At 23.3% G+C, this 18,810-nt stretch overlaps 4 protein-coding genes across 4 annotated transcripts; all 4 read right to left on the bottom strand.

Moving 5' to 3' along the window:
- Nucleotides 1–1,399: 1,399 nt before the first annotated feature.
- VNE69_08172 (uncharacterized protein) lies at nt 1,400–2,311 on the bottom strand (the record flags this gene model as incomplete). The annotated part of the gene is made up of 1 exon (XM_065474490.1): nt 1,400–2,311. The coding sequence occupies one exon, from the start codon at nt 2,309–2,311 to the stop codon at nt 1,400–1,402; it is 912 nt and encodes a 303-aa protein (XP_065330562.1).
- A 393-nt stretch (nt 2,312–2,704) lies between these two features.
- Nucleotides 2,705–3,610, bottom strand: VNE69_08171 (uncharacterized protein; the record flags this gene model as incomplete). The annotated part of the gene is made up of 1 exon (XM_065474489.1): nt 2,705–3,610. The coding sequence occupies one exon, from the start codon at nt 3,608–3,610 to the stop codon at nt 2,705–2,707; it is 906 nt and encodes a 301-aa protein (XP_065330561.1).
- Nucleotides 3,611–11,238: 7,628 nt separating this feature from the next.
- VNE69_08170 (uncharacterized protein) lies at nt 11,239–12,132 on the bottom strand (the record flags this gene model as incomplete). Its single annotated transcript, XM_065474488.1, has 1 exon — nt 11,239–12,132. The coding sequence occupies one exon, from the start codon at nt 12,130–12,132 to the stop codon at nt 11,239–11,241; it is 894 nt and encodes a 297-aa protein (XP_065330560.1).
- Nucleotides 12,133–14,610: 2,478 nt separating this feature from the next.
- VNE69_08169 (uncharacterized protein) lies at nt 14,611–18,106 on the bottom strand (the record flags this gene model as incomplete). The annotated part of the gene is made up of 2 exons (XM_065474487.1): nt 14,611–15,464; nt 17,290–18,106. The coding sequence occupies 2 exons, from the start codon at nt 18,104–18,106 to the stop codon at nt 14,611–14,613; spliced, it is 1,671 nt and encodes a 556-aa protein (XP_065330559.1).
- Between the last annotated feature and the right edge of the window lie 704 nt (nt 18,107–18,810).

Below are 18,810 nucleotides of genomic sequence, written 5' to 3'. Positions count from 1 at the left end.
ATTAATTTGGTAACCTGTGTAACAATTAATGTAACTTTTACACATTGGGCTGGTGTGGGTTTTGTATATTGTCTATTTAAATTGTTTCTCTTGCCTCACTACTAAGCATTATAAACTTAACAAATGTCATTGTCAACATTGTAATTAAATATTAGAATAATAAGATCAAAAAATTTATAATGAATGTTATATTCTTTCAATAAGTTATGATAAAAAGTATATTTTATTAATAAATTTCTAAAAAAATTTGATATTTATTTAGCGCTGGAAAATGAAAATTGTTTTTACATTTATTAATATATTCCCAAAAAGTTTTGGTTAAATTTAACTTAGAAGGCATAACTTTCTATATCCCTTTAAAATATTTTTAATTATTGACATAAGAAATAATCTCAAAAGGCTTAATAATGTATCATTTTGCAAATTACTAATAAAAAGTATACTTTTAAGATTTATTCTATATAGCGAAAAAAATACATCTTTCGTAACTAAGGTTTAAAACATATATATATTATTCAATATGCAATTTTTTATAATTATACATTTACCAAAAAAAGTCGAACTGAATTAAGTATAAGAAATAAAAATAAACCTTATTTGCATAGTTTCTCAAATTTTTTCTAAATTTTACTTTAAACTTGGTAAAATTTAACATTTCTTATGCCGAATCAATATCTTTTTTTTTTAGGTACTAGAAAATTTATAGAATATTATTTTAACAACCCTTCCACTTGTACGTATTGTTATAGCCAAGCTGGGATATTTCATAGATTAATTTAAAAAATTGAAGAATGTTTACCGTTTAAAGAAGCTGATAGGCAAATAAATATCGGTACACGACCATGCATTCTTAAATCGACTTAAATTTCTTTTGTTTTTTAAATTTTTAATTGTTATGGTTGTTAAAATAATATTTGTTAATTTTTATTGAGCAATTTTTATAATATAAAAAAACATAAAAGCTACAAAAATTTATTATTTTCTAAAACATGGCATTCTGTAGCCAAAATTTAAATATTTGCTATTGTTAGCTTGTTTTTTTTTTGTTTTCTTTAACTATTAATTTGCTTTTTTCTAAATTGCCGTAACACAAATAAAACTTCTGCAAAAAAAATTTATTAAATTTTTTCTTATATATCTATTCAAAAAAATATACAGTTTCTATTTGTTAAATAATTTAATATTCTATTAGTTTTTTAAATACGGTTAATAATACTATAAATCTTAATATTTAAAACATAGTTTTAAAATTTAAAACCATTTCTTTTCATCATAATTAAAAGTAAAACAGCGCTACGCAGAAGAACTTATATGCAATTGATTAAATAAAATTAAAATTCCACTGTATTAAATATAAAATTATATAAAATGTGAACGAAAAAAATGCAAAATAACTACTTTAATTAGATGGAACAAGGTTTTCAAATAATGCTAGCATATTTCGTATGGCAAGTAGAAATTGCACGCGATTATCCATTAATCTTGTTATATACATTGACATTTGGTATAACGCCTTTTTCATAGTACTTGATTCTTGGGTTTTACTAATATACAATTCAATAATCATTTCATATAAATTAACAAAATTTCCACATAAATTGAAATGGTCAAAAAGATAAGGAAATCTACTTACTATTAAAAAATAGTGTAATTTTAATGTTGTTGTATGGTAAACATAATTCAAATATTTCGGCGTTAGATTTTCGTAATACATCATTGCACGGGAAATATTATTAATATTTTCGATAATTACTCTTTTAGAATTTTCTTCTATAGAAGATAAACTAATCTCGTTTTTAATATAAGGCAAGTATTCATTTAATAATTTTCTAAGATAACTCATCCACCTAGAATATGTAACGTAATTAGATTTATATTTTTTCAGATAATCAAGATTAGGGAATTTGTTTTTCTTATAATTATATTTTGATATTATATTTTCTTCCTCCCATAACTTTATCAAATTATTAAAAGCTATCATATCTTCGTTAATGTTGCTATTTGTTTTTTTAAGATACTTTGTTCTCATAAGTTTTAAGAAATTTAATAATAGGCTCATTAGACTTTGATCTTCATAAGAATTAGATTTTATGTGTTGATCTCTTTTATAAGGCTTTGGTCGATGATTACAAGTATTAAATTTCCTTGTACTTGGCTCTATGCTTTTTAAATTTTCCTCACTTTCAATTTTGAGTTTGTGGCTGAGATCAAGAGGTATATCATTTGTACGAACTTCAAGAGGTATCAATGAATTTAAAGTCAAACTATCTATGGTATCGGAGCTAACAATTAAAAAAATATTTAAGAACATGATTAGGGCTAAAATTATGTTTATATAATTAACCAAAATTTTTTATTAACAGTTAGTTTTAGTTTTTTATTTAAAGATCTATATGATAATGCAAATAAAAAAATTATTAGAAACATGTCAAATGTTATTATATTTTTACTAAGTTCTGTTCTATATTTTATAAAAAATAATTTGAATATCGCAAATACAATATAATGTCATTATAGATAGTGGTTTTCTAATTATACGATAATTGAATCAACCCTCTTTAAAACGACTTTATCGTAAAATTTACCAAAAGTAAATTATTTTTTATATAAAAAAATTACATTATAAATTATTCTAAACCAAAACTTACAGAAGAATTTTGAATATAAAAAAAAAAATTTACAAAAATTTATAAATCGAAATTTTTTATTTAGCATTTTCAAGCAGTATTAACATATCTTGTATAGATTTTAAAAAGATTTCTTGATTGTCCATTAATCTTGTCAAAATACATGACATTAGATATAATGTTTGTTTCATTTCATGAGTATTATGTATTATTAAAATATAATGTTCAAGCAACATTTTATATAAATCTATAAAATTTTTACAAAAATTAAAATAGTTAAAAAGAAAAGGGAATCTATCGATCATCCTTTTGTACTGAGATTTTAATGCGCTAGTATGTATAGTATATCTTAAATTTTTTGACTTAAGTTTAACAAAATACGCCATAGCCCGACAAATATAATGTATCTTTTGGGTAATTTTTATTTTAGACAATTCTACAATAACGGAATTCTCTACTTCCCATTTTATTTGGGGTAAATAAACATATAATACTTGCTTAAAGTTTCTCAACCATCGAAAAAATATTCTGTAACTAATTTGATAACTATTAAGATAATAACTACTCGAAAATTTTTTTTTTACATTCTTTTCTATACAAAAATACTCATTTTCCCATTTCTGAAATAAATTATCAAAAATCTGCGATTTCATATTGTAATGCGGGAAAAATTCGTAATTGCAATGAGTCTCGTGAGTTATATAATTTGTTTTCATAAGTTTGATAAAGTTTAGTAGGAGAGGCATCAAATTTTTTTGTTCTCCTTCAAACGAATTTTCTAACAGTACTGAATGATCATTGTATACAATAAATGGAGTTTCAACTTTAATTGGAAATTGTAAATCGCTATTATAATTTTCGTTATAAATAGGTTCGGATTCTGCAATAAGAACGGGCCCAACTAAGTTCTGCAAGTTTTTAGATTCGAAAGAAGCCTTATTAATCGAATCTGAGCAGTAAACTAGTATGACTTGAGCGAACATGGGGGATAAAAATAAATTTTAATAAATAAAAAAATAAAGATTATTTGCCGATGAAATTTTTGACAGTTTTTAAATGACTAAAAGATTATTGCTCATTTATGTTGCACACCAAAAAAATTTATTAAATTATTAAAATTTCGTAAAAAAATGAAAAATTAAGTTTTAATATTGTTATTTTATATTTAAATATATAAAGCTAGACTACCAAGGAGAGTAGACGAAGCTGATATAGATAGGACTATTTGGCCTAAAATCTACCTTCAAGCAGGTGACGCTAATGTGGAACCTATTTTTGTTAAATTAGAAGTTTTAACTACACTAAGCATACCCTATTAAATTCATTCCATATAAAGCTAGGTTTGATTTAATTGTTCAAAATTTTAAGTCAGTAGGAACGCAAGATACGGTCCATAATGAGTTTATATAGAAATTAACTTGACAATAAGTTTTGCACATAAGTTATTTCTTTTTTTATTCAAATTTTTTTGAGTATTAAAATGACTCAAAAATTAAAGCAAATATAGTTTCATTTTATTTATTTACATATCGTTAAGTTATGTATTTTGGTACTGGTTTATAGAAAATCGATCGAAAAAAAAACGAATTTATTTTTTCAATTACTTTTCAATATAATATATTTTGTAACATTAATATAAAATTATGTATTACTGTTTATATTTTTCATTAAAAAAAATCTTGATTTTATATTTTAGAACTTATATTATGTTATTTTTATGATATATTTTAGTATTTAATAGTCAAAACTTTATTTTTTGAGCACTTGGATCACAAATTTGTTCTTATTTTGTTATTTTTCCTGGAAAGAATGGTAAAAGAAGAAAAATTGAATCTAGCAAAAAAATATTGCCTGTCATCCCTAAAATCAATAGCAAAATCGAAAAAGAAATATTACAAAGAAGAAAAAATAATAATTATAAGTCGACGAAATGTGCGTTAAGAGACAAAACTTTAAAAGAAAAATTTTTTAAAAAAATGCCTTTTTTTTAAAACGCTATAAAGAGACGATGTAAAACATATAAAGATACATTAAATATAAATAATGAAAAATAAAATTTTGCAAAACTTTACCAAAACAAAAAAAAATTTGCAGAAGCGTATGGGAAATATCAAACAAGATGTTTTCTATTAAAAAAAAGATTATTTAAATCTATACACATAAAAAATTTTAATTAATGATAAAGATCTTACAAAATGAGAAAAACAAATCTTGAAGTTTTGATATAAGGTATTTTTTATAGATATAAGATCTACAATTTAAAAAGTTCAACTAATTAATTTAATATAGCCTGTGCTATTTTGATCATGAGGTTTTTTCAGAAACGGATTTAAGTTACTTATTTATAATAATGGCTCTAAGTCGATTTGAACCCTCTATGTTGCGTTAGAAACTTGTTAGCACACCAAAAGCTTGAGGCAAATTATAAACCGATTATATATATATAAAACAACGATTTGAAATGAAATGTGATTAATAGAGGCAATTTTTAACGTCATTATAATGTGTTTGATAGTTCCAAAAATCTGTTAATGATAATGATATAGTCTTAATATTACAAGACGAAGTTTATAGGGTTGTTTCAGTGTAACAAAAATAACAAGATAAAAACGTAACTTTATCCGTATAGATTGAATCTTATAAACAAGTGGTGATGTTAAAGATAAGCACATAAAGGTTTTGTATAGTGAACAGTTTGATATATGGTAGTTAAATGTAAAGCCAATCATCAGTTTCAACAAGGGTCTTTAACAGGTTTAAACATCATGCGATAAGTTTTTTTTTATTTTTCTAGGCAAAATAAAATTATTAAGATGCGTCACATGTAAATAATGGCAACCTTTAAAAAATATTGAGCGTCAGGCTTGTAATACGGCAAATAAACCTGTAGACTTATTTATTTACAAAAACAAATGACAAAATAAATAAGAAAACGAAGGGTATTTTTGGATATAAACTATAATAGGCGTGTATACTAAGTTTGTTTGTGCATTTTAAATAAAAAGCAAAACGGAGAAGAGGCTGAAAAACTTAGAATTTTTTTTACAAGATGAGAACTTCACTTGGAATCCTTCAAGGTATAAAGAAAAGATGTTCTTATATACATTGCAAGACATGATGTTTGAACTTTAAAATAAAAAAAAAACCATTAGGCCGCGTCACCCGTAGTCAAACTTGCAAATAAAAAACTTCGAATAAATTTAACTGAGAATATTTAGAACCATTTATATGATACAGTGTTTATAGGTTTTGAAACTTCTGAAATTAGAGATTAAAAAGAGGACTGTAAAATCCTATTAAATTTGAAATTAATCACAATTTAAATAACATAGTGTTACAGAGCGGTCTATATTTGACTTATTTTTTATATACACAGTATTATATTTTGTTATACTGGGATTAGAAGAGTTTTAAATTTTTAGTGGAAGAAATTTAAATATTTTCAGAGACAGAAATATAAGGTATGTGGCGTTTAATGTTTTTGGTGTAAAAACTTAACTTTAATGTCGTTTCAAATTATAAGCTAGAATAAATCGTTATTTATTAGATCCATCTCCTGATAGAATCTTTTAATTAGTGACCGACATTATATCACAAGACTATGATAATAATATCAAAACAAAAATATAGCTTTTTTTTCGTAAAAATAATCGATAACATAAATTCACTTAAAGAACAGAATGAAAGGTGAAACCTAAGAAGTATACAAAATTTCTTAATGTCTAGGCTTAACACTATTATGTACAACAATTTTTTAGAATTGTATTTGTGTTTTTTTTCTTTATATAATTACGTTTTCGGAGTCCACGCTGACCCTACATACATTTTTTCAGAATTAAAAATAAACAGATCAAAAAAAATACATAAGTATATGTCTTATTTTTTATAATTATGTAGATTAAGATTAAATAATTAAATTTTTTTTTAAATTTTGAATCTTTTTTTTTTATGGGATTGTTTGAGGCCCGACGTTTGTCTCTCTATATGTATTAAAATACTTTAATGTATTTTATATTTAAACTATACAAAAGAATTTAACTCAAACATATTGAAGTATTTTAAAGTTGATTAATTTACTTCCGAATGCTATACAATCATTAGGATTTATATTTTGTAATTATTTATTTATATCTTTCAAATTAGACATCTTGATCTAAATCAGTTAATATTATGTTTTTATTTAGAAAAAAAGATGTTTTTTATATGTAATTGGAGATTATAAAAGAATAGAACTATTTCGTGTACATTATTTAAATTACTATCGTAAGATTTTTAATTTAAACTAAGGTAATTAAGAACCAAATGTGCAATACACAAACCTAGTCAAAAAATTGGTCTAAATATATGAAGGTATTCCTGGTTCATTTATATTTTCGTGGTTGTAAATAGGGATATCATGTTGCATAAGCTTGCTAAGCTCATCTAATATAGTCGTATTGCCTTTCATGATGCTTCTATTATTTTCTTTAGCGTTTTGGAACTTTATATATTATTGTTAAACTCATTGATTCGATAAAAGATCTTTTATTTTCTTGAGTGTTATTAATACCATAAACCGTTTTTAATTCGAACTTAGTACTATCTCTTTCTGACAAGGTAATATTATTATTTTTTTGTGTTTAAATTAATAATTTTTAGTTAAAAACTTATATATTCTTGAGTGTTATATGTACATTGTCTTTTATGTTGAAATTATTTATTTCGATTTTACCACCATTTTCTAACGTGATAATTAAATTATTGTCTTGGTTGTTTAAAAATTATTTAATTCGAGCTTATGCTTTCGTTTTCAGACGTAGTAATTTGATCGTTTTCTTGGCTGTTTTGAATGTTGAATCTTGTGGATTAATATCATCCAATCCTCTCTGAGCGATACTTTCTTCTATAACATTGATATTTTTAATATCGTCATTTGTTTTAAAATAATAAAAATGTGACCTTTTTTATCAATCGAATTACGTATTATTTTACTTTTAGCAATGAAATTTTCAATCTTATGTTTATTATGTATATTGCCCATATGCTTAAACATATCATAGCATCATATATTCATTTATTAAACAATTTTATTTCAAACATAAAAAAGTCGACTTATAGAGCTTTATCTTTAGGATTCGATTGTATATATGTTAAATAATTAAGTTATCCTCATAAGTTTCGTATTTGTCTTCTCGGGGAATCTCAAAAAAATCCACTTTCGGACTCATCATAAATGAGTTTTTATGTTGAAAAAAAAAAAATATTTAATCTAAAACAGAGTAAAAAACGCTCTTGCTTTTTTTTGTAAAATCATTTATAATATTTTCACTAGCCTTTTTTCCATATTTGTAAATGCGTTTATTAAATTCAATATTTGTTTTTTTATTATCTTTAATAATTGGTTTGGTTTTTGATTGTTATTTATGGAATAGAAATCTTAGATAAATCAAACACATTTTATTGGATACTAAAAAAAATTTTTTATAGCCAAATGATAAAATTTATTTTTGCATTCGACTAAATATTCATCGCAAATATATTAAACTTCTTCTAGCACATTATTTTTTCAGTATTTTTTTTGCCATTTTTTCAATTTCATTTAACATAAACAAAAAATTATAAAATTTGCATTTTCAAAAAGAAATCTACGTTTTTTATATTTCTACAAAATATTTATTTAATATAAAAAATATTAAACAAATAATTCGCAATTCTACATAATATAATAAATATAAAGATATAGATTCAACAGATAAAATTCAATATCTTTATTTTTTGGTTTTAAAGTAAAGTCGTATAATAAAGTAGACATGACATATTAATAATAACACTTTTTATTATTAATAATATAAGTTTTAATATTTTTGTATTAAAATAATACATATCAATTTATTTTATAAACAAAAAAAAAATTTATTTTAAAAAAACAAAATATTCTGTCATACAGCATGTTGAAACCTAAGAGATGGTAGAAAAGTAATAAATATAAATCAAAAAGTCATAATTGTCAAATGACTGAAATGCAATTTGAATACGACGACTAATCAAAAACAACAACGGAGAATAAAAGTGTTTATAAATGTGCTAATTTCCTTTATGCTTATATTTATAGTTCAAATTTATCCCACCAAATCCTAAGATATTGGGTAGGCCGAGGCAAATAATTTATAGAGAAATTATTTTTATCAACACCTTGTTATGAAAGAGTACAAGGGAAATTTTATATTTGATAATAAAAACCATATTAGACACGTTGAGTAAGCGATGAGACAGCTTGTGCTAAAAATCTATTAATTAGTTTGTGAAAAAAATATTTTTGATGTTCATATTTATTTTTATATGAAAAATGCAATTTTTAAATATTTATTTGTGACTAAGTTCCACAAATCATATACCACAAGACTTGGAATCCCTAAGAAGGTAGAAGCATACATCCAGATGATCGCGCCAAAGAAGACGCTAGAAAGCATTTCTCTGGACTACCGAAGGAGAGGAGACGAAGCCGATGTGGAAAGAACTATGAAGCCACAAAGCTACATACAAGCAGGAGACGCTAACGCGGAACCTACCCCTGTTAAACTAAAATTTAAACTACAATAAGCATACCCTAATTAAATTTATTTATTTTAAATATTTATTTCACAACAATCTGCGTGTATCAACATGTTTTATAAACTGATTTTTTTTATATTTTATGCTAAGATATGAACATGTAGTTTCTTCATTTGTCTTCCAATTAAGAAAGAAAAAAATATAAAAGAAGTATTATGATTTTAAACACGCATGAAATATAAATCCTATAGAAATTTTCTTGGATCAGTTATTAAAAGCACACTAAAATTTATGAAATTCTTGATTTTCAAAAGAAGAATTTAACATCAATGTAATGTTTCGTGCTGTTGTCAAATAAATTTCTAGGCGATTTATGGGAATTTTTGAAACTGAGTTTACAAAAACAAAAAACTAGTATTGAAATATATTAACAATTAGTATACGTATTAATAAATATCAAAATATACCAGTAGTTTGTATATGTTGTTACTTTATAATAAATTGATTAAACATATATAGTTTTGAGATTACAAACTCAAAAAAGAGCATAAATAATTAATCAAAATTTATTTGTATTGATATAAACCTTAAATCTTGTTTTAAAGATGCTATCGGCATTGAGCGATTTTCCGTTTTTAAAAGTAAGCTTCTGGGAGGAAGGGTAAAAGTGTGATATCATTTTTTTAAAAAAAATATATATCTATAAAGATCGTAACAGGAAAGAAACATAAAAAAGTTGCTATAAATATAAATAAATGTATTTTAAATCCCTTAGTCGGCTTTGACTTAATTAATTTATTTGATTCTAAAATAGGGGGTTGTAAAAATACAGTTTGCTCTTATCTTGTACTAAAGAAAATACATGATATTCTTCTTATTGTTTTAACATTTATAAAACAAAATACTGTATGTATATTTTAAATCGCCAAAAAAAAATTTCTAACATCAATAATACCAGGTTTCCGGATTATAAGATCCACCCCAAACGTCGAATTTTACGACCCTTTAAATGGGAATTTTTATACTAGTAGAAGAGATCCTCCCATAGCCAATGGTAAAAAATTTAATGAAAACCCCCTTTGATACAATGACCTTTTAATTTTCCTAGTAATCTGCGCTTGAAAGCAGTCATACTTATGTTGTTATTTTTTTCACGCAATTTTTGTAATTATTCTAATTTTTCTTTTAGCGTGTAAGATTTTTTTTCATAAGTGTAAGGTTTGAAAAATTTTTAAAAGAAATTTCAAATATTTTATATCAATAGAAAGATCTACTCATAGATAAGATCCATGGTTTATCTATGAGTGGAACTTATAACAAGAATAGGTATTTTTATTAATCAAATAGAAGATGAGCATAAATCTTTTAATTTCCAAAATAAACTTAACTTTGAAGTCTGTTCAATACATACCAGATTACATATAATAGCAAGCTTCTAGATATAACTTTTTTTTTATATATATTACACATATAATTTACAATCTCATTTTGACAAAATTTCGGATCTATCTGGTCGTAATAAAAATTTTATTATAATTGAAGTTTATAGCTTCAAATATTCCGCTATTTCTCAAGGTACATTTTAAATAAATGCTAAATTGCAGAAAATTGTTTAATGAATTAAACAAACTTGGAAACATTTAAAAACATTAACCCAAAATTTATAATTTTAATTGGATTCAACTGCTCTAAGTGTCTTTTTTTTGTAAATATAACTATTTTTTTCAAACGTAATGTTTTATTCTAAATATAAAAAATGAAACTTTTTTATATTTCCAATATGAATATCTTTAAATACGATCTTATTAAAATTAAATGACGTGAAGTAATTATAATAGCCCTAATATGTAAGAATTTTCAATAGACAGACCAATGAAATTTATATAAATGTTAACGAGAAAGTATGTCTATTATATTTATATAATTATCAGATAGATACAATAAATTTTGTTGTTTTATTTCAATATTCTTTACAAAAATATTTTAATACAAAAAATATTTCTCAGGATTCAATCTTATATACAGAAATTATAGTTTAAAAAAATCGATATACCATTATCTTAAATACACATTTTTGATATCAATTTTTTTTATCATTAGGAAGCTCAAGAGCTTCAAGCATTTCTAACATGCAACTTATATATGTATAAAAATTTTCACGGTTTTTTGCAATATATGTTAAGTTCATTGACATTGGATAGAATATTTGTATCATTCTTAAAGATATTAATACTTTTTGACTATACAGCGGAATAATCATTTCATATAAACTTATAAATTTTCTAAATAAATTAAAGTAGTCAAAAAGATAAGGGAATCTATCAATCATCAATTTATAGTGAATTTTTAATAAATTACTTTTACTAGTATATTTTAAATTTTTAGGCTTAAGATTATCGTAATATCTCATAGCATCGGATATATCTTTTATATTTTCAAATATTGTACTTTTAGATATTTCTGCTATAGATGACTTCATTACTTCAATCTTAATTTGTGGCAAGTAAAAGTCCAATATTTCTTTGAAGTTACGTAACCAATTATTGCTCAAGTTATTTAAGCGATTATATTTTTTTTGAGCTTTATCGTCTAGAAAATGTGAAGCCAAATGATCATACCTAATATTAAACACTTCATCCGACCATTTTTGTAACAAATCTTTAAATAATTTAGTACGATCATTAAATTGTCTTATTTTAAGATGATTTGCTTTGATATAGTACAAATTATTTTCTATTTTATCTTGTAAATTCGATTCGATATCTAAAATTTCAATTTTATCTAATTTTTTTGTATAGGGACATGATATTTGGGTCTTAGAAGAGATTCGAGAACTAGAAGGAGCGTTTATTACTGGTTTTAAAGTAAGATCTAGCGGCGTTGTATTTATTTGGGTTTCCCATGGTCTCCATGTAATAATATTTTGCTCTTTTGGTATATCCGAACCTATCACTACTAAAAGACATTGAAACATTTGTGGGTATAAAATAATTTTCATAAATACTTAATATAATTGAAAGTTGATAAATAACTAATTATCCTATAAATGAATTATGCTTTTTTTTTTACGTTTTTTCAATTTCTATTTTTTTCTAACAAATTAATAAATTTTTGTTTAAATGCTAAAACTCTTTCCAAGAAGTTATCCATTATTTAAAGATGTGTATAAATAACTTTTACATTTATCTAAACTTATAATATAATTTTTAAAAAATTAAAAGATTTGACAACTATCTGCAAAACTATAATTGTGAAAATATATCTACAAAATAGACATTATTAATGAAAAGGTTAATAAAATTTGACAAAACATCTAGGAAACACGAATGTAATTTATATTATAAAAAAGTTTATGATTCTTACATGGGAATATTTTTTCCGTTTGGCTAAAGCATAATTTTAAAAAGATTTAGATTATCAAAAATCCTAGTTCAATTAAATACATAGAAATATTGTAAAGTTCCAATCTTGGAATTTTATATTTTACTTATTTTTTTGAATTTTTTCGATATTTTATATTATTTTGGGTGGAAAAATTTTACACAAAAGACACGATTCATAATATATGATTTATATTTTTAAATATCTTATCTTATGGTATCTTTGAAGGCTAATTAAACACTCAGATAAATTGTAGCAAACTAGAAACTTTTCTATATATATTATCTGTCGGTGTAGTAAAACTTAGTTATATTTTTTGTATGATTTTTTATATTCATACCGTTGAAATTAGCTATAAATATATGACTGGAAGTTATTCTATAAATATTCATTGGATCATTAATATTTACCAAAATTCATTAACTTTTAATTTTTATTTTAAACTTGATATAGTTCGTATAAGCATACTGATTAAAATTGACTCTGTACAGAAAATAAACATTTCTGAAATATATAAATACATTAACACAATCTAATTAAATCTATCCTATTAAAAAAAGTATTCTTATCCTGATGTATCTAACGATAAAGAATTTGATTTTAGAATCAATTCTGATATTTCTAATATAAATATATCTAAATCGTTGACATATTTTCTAGATCATCTTGTTATATACAGCTAAAATTCTTAATATTAAAATGTTTTTCATAAATACAAAAAAATATATTTTACCATAAATGTCTATAACTGAGTTTTAGAAAATATTGCGGGAAAACACCTCAGTCACTCTTAAAAATAAATTCTATACATAGAATACTTTTACAATTGACAGCAAAATAGAAAAATTTACGTTTAAAAGTTTTATTCAATAATTAAAACCCCATAAAATTTTTTCTTATAAAAAAACTAGCGTATGCTTTCCCGTTTTGAAAACGGGATTTATTTATTTTGTTTGTGGCATTTACTTCCTCCTTTGTTTTTTTGATCTTCCATTTTTTGTTTGAATAAGAAAAGAAATTGTACGTTTTTAAAAATACTTTTTAGTAACATATAAGGAGTAAAGTTTAGTTAAAAACATTTATGAGTCTCATTGAAATGATTCTGGGAATTTCTAAGCTCAAATTTTGACACCTATATTCAACTTTTTCTTTGGTTAATGTTTTTGTGAATTTTTTCTAGAAGGGTTAAATAAATTCTAAAAAACAATTCTGACGATATTTTGGAACTGAGTTGTACAGAAATAATAATTAAAACGAAAAAGTATTAACATATAGTATACGCATCTTTAATTATCAAATTGAAACATTAAATCTAAAAACACTATTATAGTAACATAATAAGTGCAGAACATATCGTTTAGAAATTCCAAAACCACAATAAAGAGGGGTAAAAAATTAAATAAAATTCTTTTATATATATGATGATCTGACGTGTTTACCGCCAAACTTGTCAGTGGCAAACCATTCAATAATGCTACGGTTTTGGGTGTCGTGAAAACCGATTTTAGACAGATTAAATGAATATATTGTTTATTGTATTAATTAGAATTTGGATTATCTGAATTATAAAGGAAGAATGTCTCTTAGTGTTCGAGTGATGTACCATATTTTTCAAGGAATTTCTACTTTAATTTACATAGTACCCAATAGAAGGAAATTAGATAGCCCTGGCCAAAATTGATCGTATCGAAAAAGCATCAACGTTTGAGTTTTTATTGGGTATTTATATATCAAGTGGTATGGTTCATTATATCACATGACTAATGTACTTTTTCGATAATTTCATTTATATTTGAATATTAGAAATTTCGAATTAAATGTATATATTGAGAATGTTAAACTTAGGTTCATTTTTATTATAAAATCTTATTAATATAGTTGTAAATTGTAATGAACAGTAATATTATAAACGGAATAAATATGTCTTTGTATAATTTCAGATAAAAAACATTAAACAATTTACTTCAAAATTCTATAACTATTTTTTTTTAATGTGAAACTTAGACATCCACTCAAAAAATAAAAACAAATTTTTCTAATACTTATAATAAAATAAAAACACAGAAATTATTTAATTAGCTGATTTATGATCTCTAAGTAATGTTAAAATATTTTGTGTAGCCGATAAAAACGCATACTTTTTTTTGAAAATGTATGTCAAATTTTTGGACATATCATATAAAGTTCGAATCATCATACATTCATTAGCGAGGATTTCGTTTTTCTCAATGATCAATTCATACATATTTACAAATCTTTTACACAATTCGAAATAATCAAATAGATAAGGAAACCTTTCTAAAACTAATTTATGATATAATATTAATGTGTCGATATTAATATTGTATTTTAAATTTTTAGGCTTGAGTTTTACAAAATATGACATCGTACTAGAAATTTTATCTAAATTTTCTATAAATAAGGATTTGGACTTCGTATTAATAGATGAAGATTCCACCTCATTTTTAATTGTAGGCAAAAACAGATCATTTATCCTCCTAAAATTGTTTTCAAAAATTCTAATCGTTTTGTAATATTTATTATATTTTTTTAAATCTTGATCGGAAAATTTTTTAACCTTGATAGGAAACGTCTCGTAGTGTTCATTTTGCCATATCGCAAATGCATTGTTAAAAGTCACAGACTTATGATAACATTCTAAGATATTTGTATGTATTTTAGAGGTCTTTATATAAAGATGTTTCTTTTTCATATATTTAACAAAACGCACTATTCTAATGACATGATTACGTTCTGATTGTAATACTAAATTATCCGATGCTGTTGGATTCTCTCTTTGGGAATATGATGATTCTTCGTTTAAGTCTGTCGATGTGTTTGATGTATCATAATGATTAAAACCATTATTCTCTACGTTATTATCATATAAAACTATTTGTTGATTTAATGGTTCAAAATATTTATCTTGAGAGTGTTCTGAGCTGAATATCAAAAAAAATGTATTGAAACATGTATGGGTCGCAAAAATAACAATATTTATATTAATAAAAAAAATATTTTCTATATTATTGTCATAGGCGAAGAATAAAAAATAAATGTCAACATTTAATATATAAGTTTTTTTTTAACAACCTTAATTTCATTTTCAATAGTTTAAACTTAAATGCATAGGAATACTTCATTGTAATTTATTACTTCAAAATTTAAAATTTTACTTATTTCGGTTTACAATTTTCATTTTTCTACACTTAAAATATAAAATTTTTTTTTTGAATTATTTCTGTGGACATCTCTATAACTAGTCATCATCAATTATTTAAGCTAAGACTAATTTTTATGTTATTTATTTATAAAAAAATAAAACTGTATTAATATGTTTTATCGTTTAAACTTGTGAAATTTCGAAAATGTGGAGTGTTAAATATAAATTTACACAAAATATTACAAATTACTAAAAAATTTAATTTGGCCATTTTATGTAAAAAATTCATAATAATATTTTTTTTTAATTAATTAATATAAGTGCTTAAATAAATATGTATTTGCTAATCTATAATGTTTATTTAAATATGTGATCAATCTTTGGCTTTATAAACATGTTTAAAACAGTTTTTTATATTGCTAATAACATTTGTAATAATATCTAGAATATTTGTATTTCAAAAATTTATTTTTTAAATAAATTTAAAACATAACCACTTTGTGTTCATTGAAACCTTAAATATAATACAACATCGTTTATATAAACAATTTTCTAATGTCTTATGATATTATGTTAAGTATTTTATAAATATTTAACTCTTAAAGAGAAATACTCATAATCGCTATTTGTTACCTCGATTGAAAATTTCAAGCAGTTTAAAACTTTGAAACTATGATATTCTTAACAATAAAATGTTTCTGATGTATTGCTTTAAATGTAAAATTATTCCGTGTGTATAAACATAGGACGTCGTGGTTCAAATAAATAAAATGCACCGAAGAAGGCTTGATAAACCAACATTCGTAGAAACAAAATTCAAAATCTCGTTCTAAAAAACATTTGAAAGTTATTCTTAAAATATAGACGATACAGAGATCTCAGATGTGATGGTGAAAGACGAGATCAAAGATTCTAATCATCTCTACTCACAAAGAGATGCATATTAAGACTGATATAGAGACATAAGAAGTGAAAAAATCCTGCTTTAAATGAAAATTAACATTCTAATATTTATATTGTTATTTCATATTGTCTTATTATAACACTTATAAGCAAACAAGATTACAATTTTTATATCACAAATATTTTCTCATTGAGTAAAAAACTTAAAAATTTTTTATTTATAAAAATTACCTAAAATTACCTTTGGTATTTTTGGCTTTAATTTAAAAATTGATATTTCGACTTTTGATATGTTATTATAACCGTAGAATAAAGTTTATTTTTATTATAAAAATCTAATTAACCTATTCGTAAATTGTATAGAGTGATATTAAATTATCGAAATAAATTTGGCTCTGTTTTTTATGTAATAAAAAAATAACCAAATATTAAACAATTTACTTAAACATTTTATAACTATATTTATATAACATAAGTAATTAATAGAAAAACAGCTAAATATGAATTTAATATTTTTATTGTTAAACTTAGAATGCACTCAAGCATTTACAACAAATGCCCTAATGAAAAAAAAAAACTTAAATTACTTATAAAATGATCTTTATTTTGATGAATTAAGTTCTTGAAGCAGCGTTATCATATTTTGTGTAGCCGCATAAAATGCATGTTTTTTTTTGAATACACATGTCAAATTTTTTGACATATCATATAATGTTCGGTGTAACATATATTGATTAGGAATAAAATTGTATACCTCAATGATCATTTCATACAAATTTAAAAATCTTTTACATAAAGCGAAATAATCAAATAAATATGGAAACCTTTCTAAAGCCAACGTATGATATAATATCATTGTCTCGGTATTATAAGTGTATTTTAAATATCTTGGCTTTAGTCTTGCAAAATATTCCATCGTACGAGAAATTATTTCTAAGTTTTCTAAAATTAAGGATTTAGACATTGTGTTTATAGAAGAAGATTCAACCTCTTTTTTAATTGTGGGTAAAAACGGATCATGTATTTTTTTAAAATTATTTTCAAAAATTCTAATCGCATCAGAATATTTTTTATATTTTTTCAAATTTTGTTTAGATAAATGCTTATTTGTGTTTATACTTGTCTCATAATATTCATTTTGCCATATCTCGAATGCATTATTAAAAGTTACAGACTTAAGATAAGATTCATTTGTATTTTCTTGTATATTCGAGTTTTCTAATTGAAGATGATTTGATTTCATATATAAAACAAAATTTTGTATTTCATGTAAATAATTGCATTTAGGCTCTAAAATTAAAGGCTCTACTGAGGTAATATATTGACTTTGATAGAAAAATTCCTGTTCGTTTAAATCTGTAGTTGTATTTAAGTTAGTATATTGGTTAAAACTATTCGTCTCAAAGTTATTTTCAACTGGGACTATTTGTTTATGAAATGTTTCGAAACATGTATCTTGACATGGTTCTGAGCTAAATATAAATAAAATATATAGAAACATATATGGGCAAAATAAATAACTATATATTTATAGAAAATAAAAACGATAAATTTTTACTGTTATATTTTTTTATACCGCAAAAATGAAATGAATGGTCAATATTTGATATACCTTTTTTAAAATAACCTTAATTTTGGTTTTACACAACAAATCTACTATACTTCGAATATGACGCAACAAAAAGATTTTCTTTATGTTATGCTTATATATTTTTTCGCTAATAAATAATACATTAAAACAAGGGCGTTATATTTTCCACGCTAAGATAACATTTTAAGGACGAAACATTTTTTCGTGACTTTTCTGCATATAAAATCAATAATATAGTATGAATTTTATGTAAGTTAAAAGCAACGTTATTATTTAGCTTACCACTTAAATATATAGAAAACATAATTTTAACCCATTCTCTTTTGTCAAATAGCTAGAATTTGGATAAAAAAATAAAAGTTATACTTAAAAACTGTTCAGTTTAAATCTAATTTGACAAATATAAAATAATTTTGACAAAAAAAAAATTTTTTTAACATGTGTGATACATATATTCAAAAATAAATATGAATTTATATTTTTTTTTCTAAGCTAAATATTCAATTTTTGGTAGACATGTTTAAAATTTTAATGATTTACTAATTAACGTTTTTTATAATGTACACAGTTAGTTTTCCTTTAATAGATATTTTTTTACGGCACAAAAAAATTCT

Source organism: Vairimorpha necatrix, chromosome 8 (genome assembly GCF_036630325.1).
Source record: "Vairimorpha necatrix chromosome 8, complete sequence".
Lineage (NCBI taxonomy): Eukaryota > Fungi > Microsporidia > Nosematidae > Vairimorpha > Vairimorpha necatrix.
This window is presented reverse-complemented; position numbering and strand designations above follow the sequence as displayed.